General features: G+C 39.8%; 1 protein-coding gene across 5 annotated transcripts in view; it reads right to left on the bottom strand.

Annotated features, from left to right (window-relative positions):
* Med1 (mediator complex subunit 1) overlaps positions 1–26,935 on the bottom strand; it is a 28,942-nt gene extending 2,007 nt beyond the window's left edge. For 2 of the 5 annotated variants that reach the window (XM_074045876.1, XM_020178049.2), the window contains exons 1-17: positions 26,800–26,935; positions 23,459–23,565; positions 19,301–19,379; positions 17,905–17,959; positions 17,668–17,800; positions 16,969–16,997; positions 14,609–14,680; positions 13,779–13,853; positions 12,659–12,732; positions 12,111–12,200; positions 11,810–11,921; positions 11,056–11,180; positions 10,642–10,760; positions 9,453–9,654; positions 6,259–6,354; positions 6,043–6,148; positions 4,207–4,347 (exon numbers count right to left, since the gene is read on the bottom strand). In XM_074045876.1, the coding sequence (XP_073901977.1) occupies positions 4,207–4,347; positions 6,043–6,148; positions 6,259–6,354; positions 9,453–9,654; positions 10,642–10,760; positions 11,056–11,180; positions 11,810–11,921; positions 12,111–12,200; positions 12,659–12,732; positions 13,779–13,853; positions 14,609–14,680; positions 16,969–16,997; positions 17,668–17,800; positions 17,905–17,959; positions 19,301–19,379; positions 23,459–23,565; positions 26,800–26,824 (1,640 nt within the window). In that variant the 5' untranslated portion in view covers positions 26,825–26,935. Of the gene's footprint in view, positions 1–188; positions 4,348–6,042; positions 6,149–6,258; positions 6,355–9,452; positions 9,655–10,641; positions 10,761–11,055; positions 11,181–11,809; positions 11,922–12,110; positions 12,201–12,658; positions 12,733–13,778; positions 13,854–14,608; positions 14,681–16,968; positions 16,998–17,667; positions 17,801–17,904; positions 17,960–19,300; positions 19,381–23,458; positions 23,566–26,799 lie in introns of those variants that run through there. The other 3 variants (XM_074045877.1, XM_020178048.2, XM_074045875.1) reach the window with 3 other exon arrangements.
* Between the last annotated feature and the right edge of the window lie 621 nt (positions 26,936–27,556).

Here is a 27,556-nt window from a genome sequence, read left to right as displayed (position 1 = left end):
TAAAGTCTGAACTCCTTCTTGTGATGAAGAGAAACAAAGAGCCCAGCTCTTAGGAATGGCATCAGTTCTCCCGCAAACAAAATGCTGGGATGTGGACTTTTGGCACATTGTGGAAATAGGAGAACTATTAATTCTGTAATGGTTTTCATGCCACTGGTTCAGGAAGGCTGTCCTGCATCATACCTTACTGCATCCGAAAACATGTTTACATCCCAAAAAGCTACACTACCTTTTTTTTTTTCTTAAAGGAAAAAGATTATAAATCAATACCTCCACAGGGAGGTAACTTCTAATATTTCTATGATGTCTGAACCCTACGAAAACCTCCTAAAATAATCATTTTGGTTTTTCTATTTAATTCCAAAGGTGGGCTCTGACTTAATACGCTTGGACTTGATGCTGTAGTATCAGCACAAACTACAAGCCCCCCACCAAATAAGCACTGCTATTCCGCCTCCCATCATTTTGAGCTCTAAGCCTCGTATGTTTAGAAACATTGTATAAAAACAAACATAAAGGGTTAAAATATTACAAATAAATAGCTAAAATCATCTTCACTCCCCTAATCATTCCTAAGACACAGACACCAAACATTGCTTAAGTGTCCAATATGACCAAAGTCCTTCACGTGCCCATGCCTCAAATGGACAACTACCCAAAGGTGAACAACCTTCATGCAAATGCATCAAGGAATGTATTGCTTTTTCATTTTCTGCCCAGCCCTTTAAATACATGCATTAAAATGATCTTAAAATGGCCTAAAAATGGAAAAAGGGAGGAAAAAAATATATATGAATATTTCCCATAAAACTGTTTTCCCACCCTTCCCTCTTCTTAAACCCTTCCCACCCATCCCTTTCTTATTTTTAACATGTTCTTTTGTTCACGTTCTGTTGGTAAATAGAATCAAACCCTGTGGTCTCTTTAATAGGGTCTGGATATACCTTTCTAAATTTACCCAGCTTAGTGTCAAAACCTTGCCTTTTAGAATTCATTAATAAATCAGACCTATCTGACTCACCCCTTATATTAGTTTACATTTAAACTTATCATTAATTTCTTCTCTGGCCATGTCTATTTAAAAAATAAGGTTCCTAATTGCCAATCAGGGCCACATCCATAAGATCATCATCTTCATCCCCAATCATAAAATCAGGGCTGAGCCTTGAAGGCCTGTCTGCAGATAAGATTGTGTTGCTTGTCATAGACAAGGTCTGGTCTGAAGAGATGGGTGATTTAGACCAACTCTCTGGCTTGATGCTATGAGATTTTTTCTTGTCTCGGTCTTTGTCCCGATCCCGGTCTCTATCTTTGTCTTTTACTTTCTTCTTTTCCTTTTTGTGCTTCTTATGCTTCTCTGTGCTGTATTCTGGAAGTGGTCGGATGCCATCATCTGAGCTGGGGCTGTTCTGGTAAGACTTCTCTGCAATGGAGGAGCCTGACTCGCTTTCACTGTCCATATTCTGGGGGGTATATGCTGGTGACTTACTATGACTGGGAGAACCACGTTCATGCTTTGGAGTGGAACCACTGATCAATGGAGAGCCATAGTTTTTGGAAGAGGCCATCTGTGGCCTGAGCCCTTCTCCACTACTTTCCCCAGGTTTCTGCAAAGTCACTTTGGCTTTAATGCTGGGGGAACCTCCATCATGTTTGCTGATGATTATTTTTGCCACACCCGTGCTCCCCACAGTTTTAGACTCTGAGGTCTTCTTAGAAGAATCCATGGAACCCCCAGAGGTAGAAACCTTTGATTTGTCTTTATCACTTTTTTCACGCTTGCTCTGGAACTCTCCTCCTGACATATTATGTTTGGAGGATATGGGATGGCTAGAAGAATTTGCACTCACCCCCATCTGACCATCCATTGGATCTTCACCCCCAGGACCACTGGTGACAACCCCATGCTTCAGTTTATCTATAACAGCTGTCAAGGACGGCTTCTTATTTCTGCTGGGAGATTTCCCTTTGGAACTCCCATGCTGGTTCTGAGAGGATGACATGGATGAGCCACTTGAGGAAAATGAGGAGGAAGATGCTGTACAAGAATTAGATGACGGGGGAGTTTTCTGGGACAATGAGCCTGAGGATCCTAACCCTGAAGACGATTTCATGCCACAGCTTGAACTAGTTCCCGACATATGAGAACCACCAGAACCTGAACTGATAGGGGACTTGGCTTTAGAAGATGGGGGAGTCCCAGGAACAGGCTTCATTGGAGAGGCAAGCTTATCAGAGCCTCCAGGAGGCCTTGAATGAGAAGGGGATATGTTTGGTTTACTTATAGAAGGATTCATAAGTGATGATGGCTTGCCTTGAGGTTTCATTTTGCTGCTACCAGAGCCACTGCTCAGTCCATGCTTGGTAATGGGAGAGGAGCCTGGCTTCCCCCCAGACTGGGATGAATTTTTGGACTGACTAGATCCAGAAGACCCTTGGCTAGAATACATACTGCTACTTAACTTAGAACTTGATGAGCCTTCTGATTTACTGCTTTTCATCTTGCCTGAGGTGGAAGCAGAAGATGAGGAACAGGAAGAGGAAGAATGGCTATGGTGGCTTTTGCTGCCTGAGGAAGACACAGAACCACTGCTGGCGTACTGACTGTGAGAAGAGGGCTTGCCAACCATCACTGTACCCTTAGGAATTTGAATAGTGATTTTGGGAATGGGTGGTGTGGCAACACCTGGGGGAGTCTGAGATCTTCCTGAACTGCCTGGAGATTTAGACCCACCTGTACTGGTAGGTGGGGTAAAGGGACGATTAGAAGAACTGTGAGATGGAGACTTTCCCTCAGTGTCTGCCTTCTTCCGCTTTGGAGGCTTATCTTTGCTTTTCCCATCATTAGAAGGGGTTCGGCTGCGCTTCCCTGGTTTGCTGTCTAATCCTGGACATGACAGGCTACTGTTACTGGTGCCATTTCCTTCCTTTACCCTCTTTTGTGTCTTTTCTTTCCCTAAGTCCCCAGTGGTCAGTAAAGGACTCTGGCTACCACTGTGATGCTCCATAAGATCTGCAGGACCCAAAGCCTTACCACCTACGGATATAATACTGAAATCAACTGTGTCAGCTTGGCTATTACCTTTAAACTTTGTCTCCCCATTATCACCTCCAAGCATTGGCATCCCCAAAGTATTTAGTGCCTGAGATGCAAATCCTTTGAAATCATCATTATCCCCACTTTGGCTGCTTTCATCAAAATATTCTTCTCCAAAACCACTTTGGCTCTGGCTGTTCAATAAATCAGGGTTGAAATCTACTCCATCAGGAAAAAAATGATTGGTAGGAGAGTCACTACTGGGGCTTCCAGCAGCATCTGCAATAAGGTCAGCTGGATCAGTGTATGGATTTTCATTATTATTAGTTTGAAAGACATCAGAGTCAAAGAGGGCACTCTGAGAATGCCCAGAACTTGAAGAATCACGAACAGGGGTGCCAATGGGTGGGCAATCATCACTAGTGCTGGGAAGCTTAGAAGCTTCTTCTGCAATGTCTGAAAGGATATCAGTTACATCTGGGCCAATGCTGTCTGAACTGGATAGTCGGACCATCCTTTGAATACTGGGTGGGGGGTGAGGTACTGGTTGTGGGTAAGTTGTTGGGGGAGTACTACACTGGCTTGGAGCTGGAGTGATGTGTGGCGTATCCAGCGTATCAGCTGTCATGTTGACATCAAAGATTGGGTTCTGTGAGTCAACATCCATTGAAAATAACTCTCTCTGAAAATCATCTTCAGTCTGGTGCTTGGGTTTGTCAGGTGGTAATCTTGATGACTTCTTCTTCTTGGTCTTGTTGCTTCCCGAGCACATTTCCATCCGGGGTGAGCCGGAAGAGGAGTTCTGCCTTTCTAAAGGGCTGCTTCCATAAAGGGTTGAGAAATCCTGGGCAGGATTATCTTTAAGAAGGTTCATGAGCATCGGGTGGTTCTTGGTGTTGCCGGCCATCGAAGAGACAGGTGGCGGCGTGTGATGAGGAGGGGTCGGACTCGAGCCAATGGTAGACCCCCCGTTCCCTGTGATTTGCAACAAACTGGTAAGAATTGGGTTCTGAGACACCTTGCTGAAGTCCTCCCCATGGCCCACCGACTCATGCCGATCTTTGATGCTCATGCTCATATTAAACAAGGTGGTAATGGGACCCCCCGGAAAGGTGTTGGTTGGTGTAGTGGTACCACTCATTGGGTTGTTGCCTGTGGTCATGCCATACCCTGGGCTGCTAGCCGGGGGCAGGTTCTTTTTCACCATGTCTTCAACTGTCTCTGCAATGAGGGACAGTGCTGGGGTGTCAGCCTGAATGGTTTCAGCCTTCCTCCGAATAGCCCTCATCGTCACAGGGATGGACATACATCTGTAAGAGAAGATGGAAAAAACAAGTTAACACTGCACTAGGTGCTGAATGAAACCAACTTTTCATTTGGAAAAATACAATACAATTCTGCCTGAGATTTAGAGAAGCCATCACAAATTTGTAGCAGTTTTCAGGTAGGACACGTACGTGGCAAAACAAGAGTCATTTTACCAAATGCCAAAGCTCTGGCTTTGTTTATTCAAAAAAGAATCTAATCAGTAGGCAATTGTTAACCTCTTATGAAATACAACCAAAAACAAACCACAGACTCCATGTAATTAAATTTCATATTAAACTAAAAGGAAAATGGGGCATGCCTATAATCCCAGTTCTCAAGGAGGCTGAGGCAGAAGGATTGAGGGTTCAAGGTCAGCCTGGGATATATAGCTAGACATTGTCTTTAAAACAAACAAACAAAAAAAGGACTGGAGGCATGGTTCAAGCAATAAAGTGCCTGCTTTGTGAGCATGAGGCCCTGGATTCAAGCCCCAGGCCCACAAAAAAAAAAGGAAGGGAAAGGAAAGAACTGTAATAATGTAACTCAGTAAGAAAATACTTCCCTTTTGGGGATTCACAAGGTAATTAGTTGGATATATAATTTAGCTAATGAAACACTAAAATTCTTTTTATTTTTCTTTTTGGCAGTACTGGGAGTTGAACTCAGGGCTTGGTGCTTCCTAGGCAGGCACTCTACCACTTGAACCACTCCATCAGCCCACTAACTCTTGATCCATCAAGTTCTAAATTGTAATGGCTTAAATCATTCTAAAGCTACTCTTTTGGGGAAGTATTAAAGTTTTCATACTACTGGTTATGAAATCCTGTTTATTTTAAAGCAAAGTACTTTTTATCTCCCAGATAAATTTAATACTTATAAACATATACTTGAAAACATTTTGCTGTGAAACGTAAGTCAGCAAACTTTTTCTTATTGAGCCAGACAATATTTTTGGCCTTATAGATAATAGGTGCTCTGTCCAACTACTCTGCCATTTGAACTTGAAAGCCGCCATAGATATGTAAAAATGAACAGTTGTATTTTAGTAAAATTTATGTACCAAGCTAGGCTGCCAATTCCAGCTTTAGAAAAAAAAATTTCAAAATTACATGTTAATGTTTCACATTAAACTGACTGCTTTAAGTACCTCTGCCATTTAACAGGATTCACCTGTTAAAAAGTGGCAAAAGAGGATAGATTCAAAACAAACAAAACCTCTGCATCTTATTTTAGCTGTCTCCTCCTCTTACAATACTCTAATACTAGGCCTGATGTTACCTACTTTATTTCCTATTACTCTTGTAGTGATATTTAAAAAAAAAAAAAAGAAAAGAAAAAAAGCTGGGCACGGGTGGCACCTGTAATCCTAGAAACTTGGGAAGCTGAAATCAGGAGGATTATGATCTGAGGCCAGCCGAGGCAAACAGTTCATGAGACCCCCATCTCCAAGTTAACCAAAGTAAAATGGACTGGAGGTGTGGCTCAAGTGGTACTGTGCCTGCTTTGTGAGTGCAAAGTCCTGAGTTTCAAATCTCAATCCCACCAAAAAACAAACAAAACAAAGCTCAGGTCGCATTTGATCCAAAAGCAGAAGAGTAGTCATGCTTTTCTCCTTATTTATAATTCATTCTAACACTGAAAGCAGCATACTTTATACATATCTTAGTGGCACTCTGATGGAAAAGGGCCAGTGCTACCTTTGAACAACTTTGGCAATGAAGTCATCTGTGCAGATGAGTGCATCTGACAGCCCCTTGTAGAGTTTACAGCTCACATGTGTTGAGTCCTGCACATCCATTACCACTGCAAGACAAAATAGACAGGAGCTATTTGGAAGGTGTTTCTGACCTTCCAAAAAAGATACAGAGACCAAACTACTCCCAAGAGAAGTGTTAGCCACCCAAATAACTCACCACACACTAGAGAGTCATTCACAGGATGCTGAAAAGATACACTGAAACGGGATTCTGAGAGGGGACATACTTCAAACTGGAGGAGCCCAGGAGAATCTAAAAGGCAAAGAAAGAAAAAGACCATAAAATGAAGAACCAAATAAAAGACATGAGACAGAAAAATAATGAACCTTAAACATACAAAGTGAAACACAAACCGAAACTCTTCTTGCCTTATTGGAAATAAATTCAATGCTTTTTATCATGCCAGAAAAACAAAAAACAAACAAAAAAACCCTCCAAAATCATACACAAATAGAAGGAATCACATTTTAATAAATTGCCAGTTTATTATAAGTTCCTCCAGAACAAAAAAGTAACTTTCAATTTTCTAAAATAAAGATAATTTGAGCTGGGTGCTGGTGGCTTACACCTGTAATCCTAGCTACTCAAGAGGTTAACGATTAGGAGGATCGCAGTTCAAGGGCAGCCGGGGCAAATAGGTTGAGACCCTATCTTGAAAAAACCCATCACTTTTCATGTGAGCCACATGAAGTGGCTCAAGGTGTAGACCCTAATTTCAAACCCCAGTTCACCTAAAAATAGAGGGGAGGTAGAGAATGGTGGTTGGAGTTGTGGCTCAAGTGCTAAAGAGTACCTACCTACCAAGCTTGAGGCCCTGAGTTCAAACCTCAGTACTGCCTCCCACACACACCCCCAAAAAAACAAACAAACAAAAAAAAACTTAGGAGACAAACACACTGCTTTAGTGGGGCATGTTGTTACACACATGCTGACTTGTAATACCAGCACTGGGGAGGCAGAGGCAGGAGGATTACAAGTTGTAGGACAGCCTGGGCTATATAGCAAGTCTCTCTCTCTAAAACAACCCACTGCCTTGAAAGTAAATTCTAAAAATAAAAGTGGCCAACGGTTCTAGAGGGTTTGTTTGTATTTTGTATTTTGTTTTTGTTTTTGGAGATAGGGTCTTGCTATGTAGCCTAGGTTGGCCTCGAACTTGCAATCCTCCAGCCTCAGTCTCCAGAGTGTTAAGATTATAGGCATGCAATACCACACCTAGCTCTCAAAAAGTTTTTCATCTTGTTTGCTAAGCAGCCATTCAGACCACTACCATAAACTCTGCTTTCTAGTGTTTTGAAGCTGTTAGCTGTGCAGCCTACAGTTTGGTAAAAAGAGATGTAAAGGCTATAATCTAAAATTATAGATTTATGCCAAATACACAAACATTTAACTGTCGTCATAGTTTTTTTTTTTTAATTGTTGCAGTACTAGTGACTGAACCCAGGGGCTCACACTTGGTTAGGCAAGTGTCTACCACGGACCTATACCCCCATCCCAGGTTTTTCTTCCCTTTGTTTTGGGTTTTTTTTGTTTGTTTTGTTTTTTTTGAGGCAAGGTCTTGTTGTGTATCCCAAGATGGCCTTGAACGCTTCTCCTGCCTCAGCTTCCCAAGTGCTGGGATGAGAGACATGTGCAATAACGACTGGCTAGTGTGCTATGACTGACTACACCTCCAGCCCCAGTTCTTAAGCCAAACATTCTGGCAGCCCAGCACAAGGATCACATACTTTCTTTGAAAAAAAATCATGCAGTTCTATAGAGTAAGCACCACAGCTACCTGATGACAACTAATTTTTAGATGTCCTGAGCTATTTGGAGAACTCTTCTAGGATTCAAACACATGAAATAAAAAGATCACAAGTTTGCTTGCATATGCTCTATGTCGTTACTCCAACTCTTGAAAATTTCTCATTTCTAAGGCAATTTTTTTTTTTTTTTTTTTAGGGTACTAGGGTTTGAACACAGGGACTCACACTTACTAAGCAGGCATTCTACCACTTAAGCCACTCCATCAACCCTAAAACAATTCTTAGCTCCATGAAAGTATCTTCTGACTTATATTCCCTGTTCCTTCTTTCCTCCCATTTGCATTGATACTAGCTATAACTGGAATGCCATATGATTAAGGTAAAAAATTAGCTGTGATTAGCTACAGCAGCCAAAATCTGCATCAAAGCTTCTAATAGCCAACAATTTGAAAAACATCAGCCTTCCAGAATCCTGAGAGAAAAAGAAAAGTGTGTAAGTTTCACCTTCTTAAAGATGTATGATTACATTCTCCAATAAATGGGGAGATAAAGTATACTAAGGATTAGAGCTAGAAAACACTATCCTAACACAAAACTTAGATATCAAGAAATCACCTCACTATACCTAGGTACCGGCTGCAAGGTACACACCCTAAAATACCCAAGTAAATTACTATGTTTAGAATGAGTTAAGTCCATTGCAAAAAAAAAAAGCCCATGGTTTCTAGCCAGGCCCTGGTGGCTCATGCATGTAATTCTAGATACTCAGGAGACAGAGGTCAGGAGGATGCAGTTCAAGCCCAGCCCAAGGAGGTGGGAGGGCGGGTGTGTTTAAAAAATACCCAACACAAAACAGGACTGCTGGAGTGGCTCAAGTAGTAGAGTACCTGCCTAGCAACTGTGAGGTCCTGAGTCCAAACCCTAGTACCACCAAAAACAAAACAAAACAAAACAAAAAAACAGTGGTTTCCAAATGCCAATTAGAACAGGGTAGTTCCATAAAAACCATTTGTGATGGTTGATATCCAACTTATTGCATCAACATTCTAATCAGTTCACCTGGACGTGGAAATCAAGCACCTGTAGTTTTTAAAGACCCACAGGGGTTTCAATAGGTCACCAAATTATTGGTATTATTAGGTTTTTGTTTTTCTCTGGTACTGGGGAATAAATCCAGGGTCTTGGAAATACTAGGCAAGCATTCTACCAAAAGCTACATTCCCAATCCTTGGTTTTTTGTTTTGAAAGTAAATTAAGCACTTTGAGCCACACCTCCAGTTCATTTTGCTCTGGTTACTTTAGAGATGGGGCCTTGTGAACTATTTGCCCAGGATAGTCTTGAACCATGATCCCCCTGATCTCAGCCTCCCAAGTAGCTTGGATTACAGGCGTTGAACCATCCACCTAGCCCCTTGGTTTTTTAAGACAAAGTCTCACTATGTAACTCAGCCTAATCTCAAACTCAAGATCCCCCTGTTTCTGCCTCCAGTGTGCTGGGATTTACAGGTGTACACCACCACACTTGGCCTGAGTTACCAAATTAAAGAACCACCGGAGTAATCAGTGCCCACCTTCCAGTAAGTATATCAAAAAGAAAGTGAGTACCTTCTTTCAAAATAGTTCTTTTGACACAGCTTCCAATTAGGGTGTTATAGGCCACTTGGTGTCTGATCATATTCAGGATAAGAGGAACTCGGCCAGGGTGCTGAAAGGTGACTTTGCTAACTAGTGTTCCCTGTAAACTGCGGCCATCTGGAAGAGGAGCATCCTTGTTGAGGAAATAGCAGTGCTGCTGACCTGGAAGAGCCTGGGCAAAAAGAACAAAGTAAATGAATGCTATTTACTTACCCACTGTACTTCAACCACCAACTATCCCGGAAAAAACCTTATCCTCAAAAAAGCACAGCAAAGTTTTGGAAAGTAATAGAACCCCAATTTTATTCTGAATTCTTTGACTAGCTGATATTATAAATGCCAACCAGTTACTTATTTGGCTGAAAAGAAACCTTTTTAGTAACTATGCTGATGGGTTCCTAAGTTGGGTAACATAAAAATTGTATCAGAAATTTCTATTAAAGAGGTTTCTAAACCACAAGTGCAAAAATCTGTAATTTTAATAAACCATCCTATAGTTATAATGCAGCCAGAATTTGTGACCTCCTATGTTAAAATAATCATCAAACATTCAAATAACTTCAAACCCTCATGTGAGACTTTGTAACTTTTCATAATTTATTCATCCCCTATTCTGTTATCTGTATGTACTTAAAGGACCTTTCTGATTATAACCTCACGGCACTTAAAATAATTAAACAACAATTCTTAACATCTTATAGATTTGTAAAGGTTCAGAATGCTATTGAGACTTTCTTTGGTTTGGAAATTTTTTTTTTTCTTTTTGTGGTGCTTGAGATGTTACTCAAAGCATTCTACCACTGAGCTACAACCCTGGACCTTGGCATTTAAGACAGGGTTTCACTACATAGCCCACAGTGGACTCCTGCCTTCACCTCCTGAATGCTGGTATTACAGCTGTGCACCATCACACACAGCTCGTAGAGAAATTTCAACAAAATATATACTGTTTCATGACTCAGAAGTTTGTTTTCCTTTTTCTTCAGTATGTTTCAGAGTTTTGTTTTTTTTTTTTTAAGTTCGTGCCTGACTGAGGAAACAGACCATGATCAAGTGGTACAAAACAAAGTTGTGAGACCTCAATAATGCTATAAAGGAAGATTTTCATCTTAGATCCAAACATAACCTACAACATTCTAGCTTAACAGTGCATACTTACAGCATAAAATCGCATATTGTGATTCAAAGGTACGGGGTCAGGATCCTTTGTCAGCTCAAATTGTGTGATCAGTTCATAAAGGGGTACATAAGTTGGTTGAGTTTCAAACAATGGAATTCCTAGAAACAGAAGTACTAATGATTACAATGAGAACACCAATAGGCTGATTTTCCTTTCATGATTTTTATATTCATTCACTCATTTATTAAGAGTACTTACTAAGCATTTACTAATACAAAACACACTACTAACATCTATACTTTTCAATACATTTTTGAAGCCTACAAGACTAAGTTGTTTAGGATAATCTTAAGTTTCCTGTACACAACTGAACTAAGTATTTGATCCTGATGTTCAAAAGTTACCTGTATTACATTTCGCCAACATTTTAAAAAAACAAAAATTAAAACTTACCTGTGCAGTTCTGTAATTTCTGAACAAATGCTCTAGATACTGGGATTGGCTGGGGAAATTTCAAGAAGAAACAGGCAGGAAGATCAACACTGTTGGCACTGGTGATTGAGGAGAAGGAAGGGGTCCTTCAAAAAAAAAAGAAGAGGAAGGATAGATTTTACTTGATATGAAAATGAAAACTCCAAACACCTATTCTTTTTATTTTTTGCAGTGCTGGGGCTTGAACTCAGGGCCTACACCTTAAGTCACTCCATCACCTCTTTTTTGTGATGGGTTTTTTTCACAACAGTGTCTCACGAACTATTTGCCTGAGCTGGCTTTTGAACCACTATCCTCCTGATCTCTGCCTCCTGAGTAACTAGGATTATACCCATAAGCCACCAGAGCCCAGCTCAGAATTCCAAATCACATTATTTTGTTAATGCTGAAGTACTTAATCAAACTTTTATATGGGGCTCAAAGTGTAGCTAAGTGGTAGGCACATGCTTAGCATACACAAGGCCCTGAATTCAATCCCAAATGCCAAAAAAACCCCAGCATATTATTAAGGGCAAAAAAATATGTTCTATGAGCAGATCTCAAAAGAGAAACATTCAAGTAGATTCTGAGTAAAACAGAAACTTAATGGAAAAAAGCAAAAGGACATCCTCTTTAAAAATTCAAATAGTGGAAGGACCAAGTGAAATGCTTGTTTCATACTGGGCTTGAAGGTGAAAAAATTGACTTTGCTACTCCAAAATTACGTTTAACTTACCATTTGTTGTCAACTGGATGTGACCCCATAATTAATGGTGCAATTGGAAGTTTATACATAGCAGATGTTCCTTCAATTGTCACTGATACATTCATGCCCAAGGATCGAGGAACTGGAAAAGAAAAAGGGTATCTTCAAAGAAACACAAATTATGGGACTCACAACATTAAAATAAAATTTAGGTGTATCCATAGTAAGGAGCACCAAATCAGAAATTATAGGAAGGCTGGGTATTCAAATTTTACAAATATTTTAAAAACACTGGACAAAGTCTTCAGCTGCAATATAGTTAAAGACATACCATTATTCTCATGCAAAATGATAGGTGATACAGTCTTATCATCCAGCAGATCAGAAGGAGAGGCATAGTACTTTATATTCATTAAATGACCTATGAAAAATAAAACATTACTGCATATTTATTGATAAATTATAAATTTTAAAAAGCATTTACATTTCTATAAACCTATATACAAGAAAACAGTTTCACAATATGAGGAGTCATGTTCCAAAGCAGCTTATAAAACATGACAAAAGATTATTGATTCTAGGGGCAACAGTTTACTTCATACAGCTGAAGCGGGGAAAAAAATGGGAGAAGGGCTGGGGATGTAGCTCAGTAACAGAGCACTTGCCTAGAATGTGCAAGACATTGGGTTTGATCCCTAGCCCTGCAAAAACAAAAATTTTAAAAAAAGGGAGAGGGCAGGTATTGACATTGCAGAAATCATTACAAAATATGTAAATGATAATTTTTTCCATCTTTATGATGCCAAAATGACATTAAAAGCAATGACCTCTCCACTAAAATTAGACATTTTTCTAAATAATCAAAATAGGATAACATACCTCCACTCCGTGGAGTGAGATAACCAACACTTCCATGAAGAATTTTATCCAAGGGGCCAGCATTAGTTGCTTTCCTATAAGACAAATGATCTACGTTTGCTTATATTTAGGTCTTGAAGGTCTTAGTGTACAGTATGATACTGAGTTAAGCTCTTTTTTTGTTTTATAATATTCTCCTGTTTTATAATGACTCTATTCTGTAATTGGATATATAACAAGTATATTTCACCTGGAAATAAAGGGATTATTCCCCAGTACACATTAGTATTAAAATGGTGAATAAAAATTACAACTAAACCAGGTGTGATGGCATGTACCTGTAATTCCAGTATTCGGGAGGATAAGGCAGGAGGATCCTGAGTTCAAGGCCAGCCTGGAATACACAGTGGGATCTTGTCTCAAGTAAATAAATTTAGCCTGACATGGTGACTCATGCCTATAACTTTAATCCTAGCTACTAGGGAGGCTAAAGTCAGGAGGACTACAGTTCAAGACACCACCTCAACCAATTAAAAAGCAAGGTGCTGTGATGAATGCCATCCCAACATGGGATGAGAAGCTTAATTAGGATTGTGGTCCAGGCCAGCCCAGGCAAAAAGTAAGTCCCTATTTGAACAATAAAAAGGGGTGGAGGCATGGCTCACATGGTAGAGTGCCTGTCTAGCAAGTGCATGACCCTGAGTTCAAACCCTGGTACTGCCAAGTAAGTAAGTAAGTAATAATAATAATAATAATAATAATTTATAACTAGATGACTATTTTATTTTGGTGGGGCTAGGGACTGAACCAAGGATTTGTGAATACTAGGTAAGTGCCCTACCATTTGAACTACACCCCTAATCCTTAACTACTATTTATCAAATGGGAATCCATGTTTGAAAATTTTTTCAAATAAAAGCTATGGAATACGAACTAACAGTGATACTGATACTTATGAGATAGAAGGTAATTTTCATTTGGAAGGGGAAAGGAGATAGTGGAGATGTATAATATGGACATATAAATATGTGATATGGATATATAATATATATCTATTGTACACATGCATAAAATAGGATCATAATAATACCATGGCTGAAAAGCCAAGAGTCACATAGAATTAACTCTAAGTCAATCTTACCAGTACATAATTGCCATTTTTGACAGATCTTGTTCTAAGGATTGGAGAGCCAAGTACATTTTAGTCTTCAGTTTGCTGGAGAGCAGATGAGGAGAAAATGAGTTAAACAGTTGAAAAATATATGTATACACACACACACACACACACACACACACACAAACATTAATATAGAAAGCCTCAAGGGAGCTGGACACTGGTGGCTCACACCTATAATCCTAATCACTTGGGTGGCTGATGGCAGGTTAAAAAAAAAAAGTTTGCAAGATACCATCTCAGCACAAAAAGCTGGGCATGATGACACACCACCTTTCATCCAGAGGAAAAAAGGCTGAAAGTACAGCTCAAGCAGCAGAACACCTGCCTAGCAAGCTCAAAGCACTAAAAAAAGTGCTTTTTTATCACTTTCACAGCTTATTTTCAGCACTATCAAAGCTTAACTTGATTTCTGTTTAAAAGGGCCAAGCAGGTTAATGGAACCCCAGTTAGGTTAAAAACAAAAATGACAAGCCAGTTGTATCATTCCTTTCATCCTGAAAAACATGTTGAAGACATCTCAACTCAAGGATTATACTCTGTTTTCTGACAATATAACCCAGTAATGCACATACCACCCATTTAAATTAAAATACCTTGTGGGAGGGTAAGGAGAACATAAACAAACATTTATAAGACATAAAGTCACAAGCTGAGCTATAGATTGCTGTATGAGTAAAAATCAGGAATAGCATATGGCAGAAGAATAAGCAAATTTCTCACCACAAAATGGCTTACAGACTTAATACTGACTTTTCCAAAAGACAAAAATTTAATGAATAAACAAAAATACTTACTTGTCTCCTGGAAGGTTATACAGATTAACGAGGCCTTTAAGATGCTTAGAAAATTCATCAAAATTTTTTTCCCTATAGGGAGTTCAAGAAAAGAGGGGAAAGAGGAGAATACAACATACAATTACTACTCAATCCTACAAAAAAAGTGCCAAATGTCATGGCTATGATATTTTAATAATCTGCTTTAATTTCCCACCACCCCTGAAAGTTTTTTGGGGTCAAACAAGGATAGCAAAATAAAAGGAAATTTTTCCTTTCTCTTTCTGACCTATTTTATTAGAGAAGGCACTAATAAGCAGCATAAAAGTCAAGCCAGTGGCTCATGCCTATAATCCTAGCTACTCAGGAGGTAGACGTCAGGAAGATTTCTGGTTCAAAGTCAGCCCAGGGAAAGAGTTCCTAAGACTCTAGAAAATAACCATCACAAAAATAGGGCTGATGGAGTGGCTCAAGGTGTAGGCCCTGAGTTCAAGCCCACCTCCCCCATAAAAATGAGCTCTAGCTTTTCTGCCAAATAGTTCTATGACTAGATTAGCATAAGGAAAAAGAAACTACCATCATGACATCTGGCTTTCTAGGACCCAACATTCAGGCTTGAACTTTTACTCAAATGAGAATCTGCAGATAGGTTTAGAAATCCAACACATTTCAACAATTCAAACTTTTTTCAAACTTACAGGGGAATAAAAAAAGGCCTCTGGCAAGCCATAACAATGTAAGATACTATCTTAATATTACCATCTATTCTAAGTGACCATAAAAATATCAGGTAAAGGTTAACATTCATTTGAGACTCCCACTTAACAACAGGCTTACAATCCAGGAGCCAGAGCAGTTCATGCCTATATTCCTAGTTACTCAGGAGGCAGAGATCAGGAGGATCTCTGTTTGAAGCCAGCCTGGGCAAACACTTCATTCGCAAAACCTTATCTTGAAAAAAACCCATCACAAAAAAAAAAAAAAAAAGGTCTAGTGGAGTAGCTCAAGGTGTAGGCCCTGAGTTCAAACCCCAGTACTGCCAAAGGAAAAAAAAATTCCCAAAAGTCTTAAATCTGGTTTTAAATTTAAGCATGATAATTCCCACTCAATTCAAAAGCAAAAGACAAGTTAGTGGGGAAATAAAAACAAGTATAGCGTCTTCACACCTACTACTTTTACCACGAGTAAAAGGAGTAAAATGAGAAGATTATAAGACATATAATGCAATTTTTCTCAAAATTGAAGTGAAAAAATTGTTTTCATGGTATAGACTCAATGTTCTTAGACCTTTTGTGCTCCAATAGTTTATATTCTATTTATTTTTATTCCGCATAGAATTCTTAAGACTAGATCGGTAGTTCTTACCCCAGGACATCTGACAGTGTCTCCACACTGTTTTGTTTTGCACTGCTTTGTATTTAGCCCAGGGCCTTATACATGCCAGGCAAGTACTGCACCACTGTGCTACATCTCCACCCCTTGGGGGTATTGTTTGTTTTGTTTTTTGTTTTCCACTGGGGCTTGAATTTAGGGCCCACACCTTGAGCCAATCCACCAGCACTTTTTTTGTGATGAGTTTTTTGAGATAGGGTCTCATGATCTATTTGCCAGGGCTGGCTTCAAACCATGATCCTCCTGATCTCTGCCTCCTGAGTAGCTAGGATTTATAGGTGAGAGCCACCAGTGTCCGGCTCCCTTGGGGATATTTTGATTGTCACAACTGAGGAGATACTTACTGGCATCTAGAAGAGAGATACCTAAACATCCTACAATGCATTAGGTAGCCCCCTCGAGCAAAGAATTTTCCAATCCAAATTGTCAATAATATATGGTTGAGAAACCCTGTGATACGTTAAGTATGGTTAAAATCCCTGCTAATTCAATTCTGAAACTGAACAGGTACAGAAGACTGAAAAAGGATGGCCAAGAAAATAAATTTGTATCTCAGGAGAATAACTTCTGACCAATAAATAACAGCATTGGGCGGGGACATGGCTCAAGAGGTACAGCACCTGCCTAGAAAGTGTAAGATCCTGAGTTCAAACTCCAGTACATGGGGGTGGGGGGTAGGGGGATGGGGGATGGGACAGGATTGGCATATGCCTGTAGTCCTAGCTGCATAGAAAGTTGAGACAAGAGGATACCATGAGCCTGAGCCCAGGAGTTCAAGACTAGCTTGTGCAACATAACAAGACCCTATCTCAAAAACAGAAGAAGCAGGGCATGCAAGTACACACCTATAATCCCAGCACTCAGGAGGCTGAGGCAGGAGCAGGAGGATCTCCAGTTGGAGACCAGCCTGAGCTACATAGTGAGATCCTGTCTCACAAAACAAACAGAATGCCTGTCAATAACCAGGAATATAAATGTTATTTTCTCACCTTAACTGCTGTACAAGCTCTGGACAGCTCTGAAATCAAAGAAATTATGTTAAAACATTATATATTAACACCTTTGAAGACATCAAAAGTTTTTTTATTAATAGCACATACTTTATAACAAAAGCATTTGAGCTACAGAAGTCCCTAATGTAAGATATCAAAAGCATCTTCTTTCTATTTGGTGAACTTGGGTTTGGGGCACGATATTAAAAATCAAAATACGTGAAATAGTTTATAAAGAAATCATCAACTTTTAGCAATTTGCTTGAAATATTAGGAACTCTGTCCAATGCCATCCCTAGAATCCTTATCAAATTAATTATTATCCACATTTCACATTCATTATCTATTATAAGATTTTTCAGATTATCTTTGCATCTTGATTATCATGTTTTTGAGGAGGGGAACTGTAAGACTGATTTCTGTATCCCTACCACCTACTGTTCAACTGCGGCTCATGTTTGTTGATATGAAAAGGGTTCCTTTGGTGTTTCCACTTGTCAAAGCCCTTGGATGATGTCAAGAGATGGACCCACATTACTCTATCATTCTACAGCTATTGATGTAGCCCATCACATCATCTACAGTGGCTCATGAAAAAAACCTAAACCCAAGCTATTTAAACCCCAACAATTCATTTTTAAATTAATGTTCCTAAGAAAATCCCATAGATTCCAGTGAAATATCAACAACACATACCACAGGATTCTCCCCATGGTGAGCCACTTTTACATCACAAAGCTGTCCTGCAGGATCTAACTGCACTTCCACATAGAACATATCTGACGTGATGTAACATTCAGTGCCACTGGCACTGAGATGAGAGCCCAGTCTAGCAGGAACAAATCAAAACAAAAATTAATAGAAGACACATAAATAAAGCCACCCAAAGTTAACACTAAGTAAACATTTCTACCGATATATAAAACTACATACCCATTTTGTCTTGCTATTGACTCCAAACGATCAGTCATTGCTGGTAAAGATGTTACTGATGGAAAAAAAAAAAAAAAATCACAAAAGATTTTCCAAATAAATATTCTCTAAGGCAGACATGTGCTAAGTATATCTGAGACGGGTGCCAGTGGCTCACTCCTGTAACCCTAGCTTCTCAAAAGATACAAATGAGAAGGATCATGGTTTGAAGCCAGCCTGGGCAAAATAGTTCTCAAGACCCTGTCTTGAAAATATCCAACACAAAAAAAGTGCTGGTGGAATGGCTCAAGCAGTAAGAGTGCCTGCCTAGCAAGCATGAGGGCCTGAGTTCAAACTCCAGTGCTACCAAAAAAAAAAAAAAAAAAATCTGTCCTTCCAAAGCCATAAACATATTCAATAGTTCCAATGCTTATACTCTGCACAAAGTTCATTGTTAAGGCTTAGCTACAGCCTAGTAATAAGCATAAAATAAGATCTATTTGAATAATTACTGGACCTTTCCCTTTTTCCTTTTTAATTAACCAGCACCCAGGAGGCTGAGGCAGGAGTATATCAAACCTAGCTAAGACCCTATCTCAAAAGGATACAATAGGGGTTAGGGGCACCACAAGTGGTGCAGAAGGTCCCTGAGTTCAAGCCCCAGTACCACCAAAAAAGAAAAAAAAGGCTATGTATACTAATCCATGTGTGCAAACACTGTATTTCTTTCTAGGTGCAGTAGCTCAAGACTGTAATCCAAGTTACTTGGGAGACAGAAATTAGGAGACTCATGGTTCAAGGCCAGCCTAAGCAAAAGACTTAGTGAGACCACATCTCAACCAGTAAGCCAGGAATGGTAGTATGTGCCTGTGACAGCAGCTACAGGGGAGGCTGTAGGTAGGAGGATCACAGACTGTGACCTTGTGAAAACACAAAATCCTACTTGAAAAATAATTGAAGCAAAAAAGAGCTGGGGGTGTGGTGGTGTGGCTCAAACAGTAAAGTGTCTGCTTAGCAAGCATAAGGTAATGAGTTCAAACCCCAGTACCACCAATAAATAAATGTTTCAAAAGTTCAGGAAAGCCAGCCACTGGTGGCTCATGCCTGTACTAGCTACTCAAGAGGCAGAGACATGGTTCAAAGTCAGCTTGGGCAAATAGTTTGAGATACACTATCTCGAAAATACCCAACACAAAAAGGGCTGGCAGAGTGGCTCAAGTGGTAGAGTGCCTGCCTAGCAAGTGCGAGGCCCTGAGTTCAAACTCCAGTACTGTCAAAAAAAAAAAAAAAAAAGTTCAGGAAACAACTTTTCAACTCTATAAATGAAAGCAAGAGTAACATCTACCTCAATTTATATTTCTAGCATAAATATAAAGTAGACCTCCTTAAACAGCATATTTCAAAGGTGTTTACAAACCTTTGAGAGCCTTCTGCAATGTCTCCAGACAGGTGACCAAATGTTGATGCCCTCCAGAACTCATCACAACCCTCTTCTCCTGTGTAAAGTGGGAAAACATTTGAAGTAAAAATCAACCAAGTCAACAATGTTTCAGGTAAATATACATATTATCTAGTGGTAATACTTCAGGATAGCCTCTAAACACTATTCAGTGTACAGACTCTTTTTTTTCTTTTATCATTTTTACATTTACTTACATGTGTATACATTGTTTGTGCCACCATCGCCCCCCCCAACCCCTTACAGTGTACCGACTCTTAACTATTAACTCTGTCCATCTACCCAAAGGAAGAAAATTTCATAAGGATGGGTACATCCCTATTAATATATATGACAGTAGAAAAAGGTATTCCCACATCTAAAATAAGATAACCTTCAAAATGTCATAGATGAGCTGGGCATGGTGGCTCATGATTATAGTCCTAGCTACTTGGGAAGTGATCAGGAGAATTGTGGTTTGAGGTCACCCAGCAGTTAGTGAGACCCCATCTCAACCAATAAAACTGGGCATGGTGGTACACACCTGTCATAGCAGCTTTGTGAGAAGCTAAATAGGAAGGTCAAGGTCCAGGCCAGTCCAGGCCAACCCAGGCATAAAAGTGAGACCCTCTTTGAAAAATAAAGCAAAAAGGGCTTGCTGGTGTGGCTGAAGTGGTAGAGTATCTACCTAGTAAGCACAAGGCCTTGAGTTCAACCTGCAGTACTACCAAAAAAAAGGAATAGCTGAGCTCTACCTCCGATAGAACTGACTGACAACATCATAAGACTTAGACAGCTAAATGAGGTGGCTTAGAAGAAACACAACCAAATCTTAGTGAAACTAGATTGACTCTAAGAAATAAAATATGTAGTTCAGAAAAGAAACTCTCAAGGAGAAAAAATTCAGTAGTTTTCTAACCCTATATAGAGAAATCCCTCTCTGCAAAACATTCCGGGTACCCAGAAATGTGAACAGTTTTATAGTAAAAGGATTTTCACCCTAAATAAATCTCTCTTTAATTCTACCCTCACAAATCAAATGTGATTTCTTAATAATCTGTCTTCCTTTATGCCTTGAGTAGAGAAAGGGGTGCTCTGGCAATGAATTCCAATGTTTTGGGAAATAGAAAGATGAACCCTGTGTTACAAATTAATAAACAGACATTCTGAGCTTGGAGTATGACTCAAGAGGTAGAGCACCCACCTAGCAAGAATGAAGCCCTGAGTTCAAACTCCAGTACTGCCAAAAAAAATAGATACTCTGATTTACATGCTCATTAGTGTTCCAGTTGTTGAAAACTTTTTAAAGTCAATCTACCAACAAAATTAGGTTTCTTATTTCTTTTGTTTGTTGTGTGCTTGTGTGTGTGTGTGTATGTGTGTATGTGAGAGAGAGGCATAATGCTGGAGATTGAACAAAGAGGCTTGTACATGTTCCAGGCCCAAATTTAGGTTCATGAATCTATAAAACTGGCAAGTATACCAGGAAGGCATGGTAACCAAACCAAGAAAATAGTATCCCAAGAAAGGGAGGGTCTTAATAGCTACCTAGAATTCTTCTCACTTACAGTATCTATAACAACAATATCATTAATACAATATTTCAAGGCTGGAGGAGTGGTTCAGTGGTAGAACACTTGCCTAGTAAGCATGAGGCCCTGAGTTCAACCCCCAGTATTGTCAAAAAGGAAAAAAAAAATGTATTTCAAACTAGAATATGGTTGCCTTAAAGGATTAAATTATACTCCAGAATTTCTAGAATGGAACATTTTCCATTCATTTGACACTTAAAAATATTCAGCTGGGCAAGTTAACACATGCCTGACATCTCAACAACAAAATGGGAAACACAGGTAGATCCTCCTGGGCAAAAACTGAGACCATCTCTGAAATAACTTGAGCAAAAATGGGCTGGAGAAGTGGCTCTAGGGGTAGAGCACTGCCTCCCAAGTGCAAAGCCCTGAGTTCAAACTCCAGTAACACCCAGTACCGCCAAAAAAACAAAGTTTTCTTTATACACAAACCTGAGCAAGAACGTACACGTGCATTTATAGTATTTATAATTATAGAAAACTTTTACCAATAGTATTGCATTTTGGTCATCTCATTTGATCCTTACAACAAAACTGTATAGAAAAGCAAACTAGCAGTATAAGCTTCCATTTCCCTGATAAGGAAACACTCAGAGAAATGACATAATTTGTACAAAGTCACATAGTTGGTAAGTACTGAAGTCAAGCTTTTGTTTGGGTTTGGTTTGGTTTTTTTTCTAGAGGTGGCAGGGAACAAACCTGGGGCCTCACACAGCTAGGCAATTATTCTACCAGTGAGCTACATTCCCCAGTCCTTAAAGTACAGGTCTTCTGACTTTGAATTTAGCAATTCTGCTAGTGCTATGTTGATATGGTTATTTTAAACCCTAATAAATCTATAGAATTGGACTTATTCTGGAACTAAAGTAAAATTTGGTGGGGAAGAGGGAATATTCTCATTAAAGTACAACATATATATAAAAAGGTTAACAAATCCTAAGTAAAATGATCACAAAGTAAACATACCTATATAATCACTGCCTAAGTTAAAAAATGGAGTAAAGTTTCCTATGTCATTTGACTATCACTGGAATCAAACGAATGAACTTTGAGCATCCAGCTTTTGAAATGGCCATGCTCTCCCCACAATCAACTGCTGTCTTCCACTTAACTAGCTAATATGTCTCCATACTGGTGAATGACTCAAGAAAAAGCAGTACTACAGAGAAAGAGGTTAACAGTGAACAAGTACAAACCCAAAATTTATCTTCTTAAGAATAGATTATAGAGTGGGGATGTGGCTCAAGTGATAGAGCACTTGCCTAGTAAGCTCAAGGACCTAAGTTTAAACCCCATAATGGATATATTAAAAAAATAATAATGAATAATCATGGCCAAGCATTATGACTTATGCCTATAATCCCAGCATTCAAAAGACAGGAGGATCACGAGTTTGAGGCCAGCCTATGCTACATAGTGAGACCTTGCCTCAAAATAAACAAAAAAAGTGCCTAGCATGTGCAAGGCCCTGGATTCAATCCCCAGTACAGGGAAGAAAAAAAAAAGAATGAATCATACAGACTGTGGTGGTACATAACTATAATCCCAGCACCTGAGAGGCTATAGAAGGAGTGTCAAGAGTTGGAGGGCAACCAAGGTTACATAGCAAGACCCTGTCTCACAAAAAACAGAAAAGAAAGAATTGAAAATTCTACTATTAATACTGTATAGATACATAAAAGGAGTATCACATTAGAGTGAAGGCGCTTGATAGCTATCAATGTCTCCCCTGTAGGTGTATTTATTGGCAACGTCCTGTGAAGATCCCAATGTGCTTTAACACCATTTTATAAATATACATGGCCCTCCAAATCCTTGGATTCTACATCCTTAGATTCCACCAATCATGGTTCAAAAATACTTAGGGAAAAAAATGGCTCTGTACTGAACAGATTTTTTTTTCTTGTCATTATTCTCTAAACAATGTAAGCATATCAAATATTTATATGCCATTTATATCACAGTAAGTTTTATAAGTAATGAGAGACGCAAAATAGGATGCCACGTTATATAAAGGGACCTGAGTATCCATGGATTTTGGATGCCATGAATATAGACGAACAAAAGTATACCTCCTTTCTAGGCAGATCCCTAAAACTGATAGCCACCAGACATTCAGGTGTTTTATGACGAAAAAACTGAAGACAACAAACACTTGTAATCCTAGCTACTCAGGAGGTAGAGATCAGGAGGATCGTAGTTAGAAGCCAGCCCAAGCAAATAGTTTGCCAGACCCTACCTCAAAAAAAAAAAAAAAAAAAAAAGGGCCGGTGGAGAGGCTCAACTTATAAGCCCAGAGTTCAAGCCCCAGTACAACAAAAAAAAAAAAAAAGAAAAAGAAAAACCCTCAAGACACATTATTATAACTAGTTTGAACAAGTCCACATAGAGAACTTAGTTTATTTTTTTTCCTGAGCGGGGGGAGGGCAGTACTGGGTTCTAAATTCAGGGCCTTGTGCTTGCCAGATAGGCACTCTACCAAGAGTTTAGCTTATTAAATAATTATCTAAGCACAACAATTTACCCACTTCACCATACTCCTCACCATGATTTGACGCACAAGCTTAATAGTTTCACTCCAAGGTCTATTTTGGTTAAATTTTGCATGGAGCCGTTCCAAGAGGGAACTCATCTTATTCAGCTTTTCCGACTCTACAATATAAATCAGAAAACATTATTAGAAACTTTTTTATATTAAGACCTTCCACAATTTTACTTGTACAAGAAACTCCCAACTTTCATCTCACTAGGAATTCAGTTAAAATACTTTTCTGTATCATTTACTTCAAAACATATAAAGCTAGGCCAGGCATGGTGGCAAATGCCTGTAAATCCAGCACTTAGTAGGCGGAGGCCAAAGGACTGTGACTTTGAGGCCAACCTGGGCTACACCAGGAGACAGTGACTCAAAAACAAAACAAAAATAATGTGAAGATATTTTTATTATTTTTTTTCCATTTAGGTGGTCCTGGGTCTCAAACTCTGGACCACTAGGCCAGTGTTCTAGGGCTTGAGCCACTCTACCAGCCTTACTTTTTATTTACCTAAGACACTGGGTCTTGCTTTGTTGCCTAGGCTGGCCTTGATCTGTGTTCCAACATTTCTTTTGCCTCAGCTTCCCGAGTAGCTGGGACTATAGATATGATACTACTACTATCATACCAGCTTAGGAAAAAAAAAAAAGACACACACATTTTGCTGTTGTTCTTGTTTTTGGAAACAGGGTCTCACCACGTAGCTCCAACTGGCCTAGAACTTGAATTCTCCTGCCCCAGCCTCACAAGTGCTTGTATTACAGGTGTATGTCACTATGTCAGGCTTAGAAGATACTTTTAATGGCAAAAAGACACATACATTATAGGAACACCACCAACAGAATTGTTTTTCCATTCAAACTTTTAATAGGAACAAAAATAAAATCATCCCTAACCATGTTGCTATACATGAAATTCTTTGTATGTTATATTTTGAGTATATGTTTGAACATAAGACCAGGTCTCACTATGTAGCCCAGGCTGCCCTAGAACTCTCCATCTTGACTCAGCCTCCAGTGTGCCACTATGCCCAGTTTTTTTAGTTAGTTTTCGGTATGAAAATACTTATTTTCTTAAAGAAAAAAAAAAAAAAAGGAAAAAAGACAACAAAAAAGGACAAACAAAAAATAAAAATACTGCCTTCCTTAGTTTTTTTGTCATAATTTTAAGAGATCAATTTATAAGTATGATGAAGAAAACAGGTCTCCAGTATGGTGGTAAACACCTGTAATCCCAGCACTTGGGAGGCTGCAGCAGGACTGAGCATTCCAGGCCAGCCTGGGCTACACAGTGAGTTTGAGACTAGTGTGAGCTATCTAGTGAAACCCTGACTCAAAACAAAAAGAAGAAAAAAGAGAGAGAGAGAAAGAAAAGGAGGGAGGGAGGGAGGGAAGGAAGGGGAAAAGAAAGGGAAAGAATACAGGGAGAAGAAAAGAAAAAAAGGAATGAAAAGGAGGGGGACAGGAGGGAGTTAGGTCTATTTGAGGTTTAGATTGTTCCTATTTAATTCTAATTAAAATTATCTGGACAGGAAAGAGATCAATAACCAAAGGATGAGTTTCTAGCAGAGGTTAAGAGAAAGGCAGAAGGGATGATGGGACATGGTTCAAATGGTAGAGCACTTGCCTAGTAAGCAAATTGAGTTCAAACCCAACTGCTGTCCACTCCCCCGCCCAACACCCCGCACACCCTCCAAAAAAAGAGAAAGGCAGAGCTGGAGCTTTGGTGGCTCACGCTTGTAATCCAACCTACTTAGGAGGCAGAGATAAGTAGGACTGCAGGTCAAAGCCAGCCTGGGCAAATAGTTCATGAGACCCTATCTCAAAAAAGTTCATCACAAAAAAATGGCTCTTGTAGTCCCTCAAGGTGTAGGCCCTGTGTTCAAACCCAAGTACAGGAAAAAAAAAAAAAAAAAAACATGAGAGAAAGAGAGAGAGAGAGAGAGAGAGAGAGAAAGAGAAAGAGAAAGGCAGAATAGACTGGATCCTAGAGTAAGCAAGCATATAAATGAATCTCCAAAACCCACCAAAGTTCCTATAATTCTTAAACTGCCTAATATGAGTAGACCTGTGCTATAGACCACTAGAGATGAATAAATATACTTGAGATGATTATCTGTGCTCTCAACCATTGGGAAAACTGGTTTGGGGCCTATTTTAGCCAGTTTATAGTTCTGCACACATTTCTGCCAGTACTCACTTTAAAGTCACTCATTCAAGCACAGTTGTAGCAAACTAGACAAAAACAACCTTGCAAGGTTTGCTTTTTAAACCTTGTGATCCCCTTGCACCCAAGGCATACACCTCTTTTCTTTATGTCCTTTGAAACACACTCCTTTTTTTTTTTTCCCCCTTTGGTGGGACTGTGGTGTGAACTCAGGGATTTGCGCTTGCAAATCCCTGAACCAAACCTCCAGTTCCTTTTGCTCTGGTAATTTTGGAAATGGGGTCTCAACAACTATTTTTCTAGGCTGGCCTCAAACCGCAATCCTCCCAATCTCAGCCTCCCAAGTATCTAGGATTTACAAGCATGAGCCACCAGCACCCAGTCACACACTTTTTCTTGAGAAGCCTGATGAAAAATACTTTCACTTTTATGCTCTAATCAAACTTTTTCTGAGCAACTATTATATGTCAAAGACTATATACAGCTGAGTAAGGCAGGGTCCGTGATCTGCGAGGCTCTGAGTAAACTAGAAACATAACAATAAAATAAGCTCTATTAATAGAAGCATACCCAAAATTCTCAGGAAGCATTTAACAGAAGTGTGGGAATTTAGAGAATCTGAATAAGTTCCTCAGAAGAATAGTTTTGCAGCAGTTCTGAGTTAGTTAGACTATGGAAAGGATGAAATCTCCACGGTTTAAAAAAATATACAATAGCACAGGATCTGAACAATATGACATTCTAGGAAGTTGTCAGCTTTTAATATTGTAAGGAACTAAATGATGTCACTTACGGCAAAACACCCACCAGTACTTTTACACTATTCTGTTCTTGTTTCTATGTCATAATCCAGACGTCTCTTCCGAATCGAGTGGAAGCAGGTTTTAGATACACTCACCTGGTCTCCCACCACTCCAGGCTCAAAAGTGCTCTGAGGCTCAACTAATTGTCACCAGTCGTGCAGTGAAACCTTCAGAGAAGTTGGAAGGCCCCATCCATCACCTCAGAGTCGGGGCTCTATCATCACTAAAGAAGGCACGGTCAGAATCTAAAACACACATTGCGCCTCCCGGACTCTATGCTCTCTGGAAAGTGGTCCTCATCCGGCACCGGCCCCCAACTCCTCTCACAGACTGGTTCCCCCCCAGCTGTGTCCCGCACGCTCCTTTCCCCCTCAGCCACTCACCCTCGGTTTCCCCCTGAGCCTTCATCCTGACGGCGGTGATGGCCTGGGTCCGCCACAAGAGGATAAACCTTTCCCCACCACTGTCAGGGGAACCAACTTGGCTTGAGCTCCCGGGACGCAGGGAACCAGCAGTCCCCACTATTCTGGGGAAGGTTCAGTCTGAAGTCTCCGGCGGCAAGAAGAGAAGGGTGCTCGCGGCCGCCGCCATCTTCCCCAACGGAACTTCCTAAAGATCGCGAGAGTAACCGTGATCCTGCGAGACATAGGAAGAGAACTAGACATCAAAATCTCGCGAAAATTGGTTAGTGTGTGCTTCCCGCGAGGTTTTTTCCAACCTACCCTGCCCTTCACTACTGCTTGTTAGAATTCCTATCACTGGGTATTGAAGTTGTGAGTTGGTAGAGTTCGGCGTCTGCAAAAACAGGAATTGTCTTTTTGTTTTTTTTGGGCGGCACTGGGGTTTGAACCTAGAGTAGGCGTTCTTACTGCTTGAGCCACTCCGCCGACCCGGGAAGCCGAAATTTTCATTTTGACAGTTAAACATTTTGCAAATTAAAACTTCTAGCACCCAGGGCAGCTTTTCAAATAATATTGATAATCAGTAATGTTTTATTCAAGATATAAGATAGAACCTTTTCGGTGAGCTGTAGCTCACTGGTAGAACGCGCGGTTAGCAAGAGCTATGGACCTGGGTTTGCTACCCGGCGGCGCAAAAAAAAAAAAAAGGGCCGGGCGCCAGCGAAGCCAGCCCAGGCAA

This window comes from Castor canadensis, chromosome 11 (genome assembly GCF_047511655.1).
Source record: "Castor canadensis chromosome 11, mCasCan1.hap1v2, whole genome shotgun sequence".
Classification (NCBI taxonomy): domain Eukaryota; kingdom Metazoa; phylum Chordata; class Mammalia; order Rodentia; family Castoridae; genus Castor; species Castor canadensis.
Note: the sequence above shows the minus strand (reverse complement) of the source record. Positions and strands in the feature narration are given on the sequence as shown.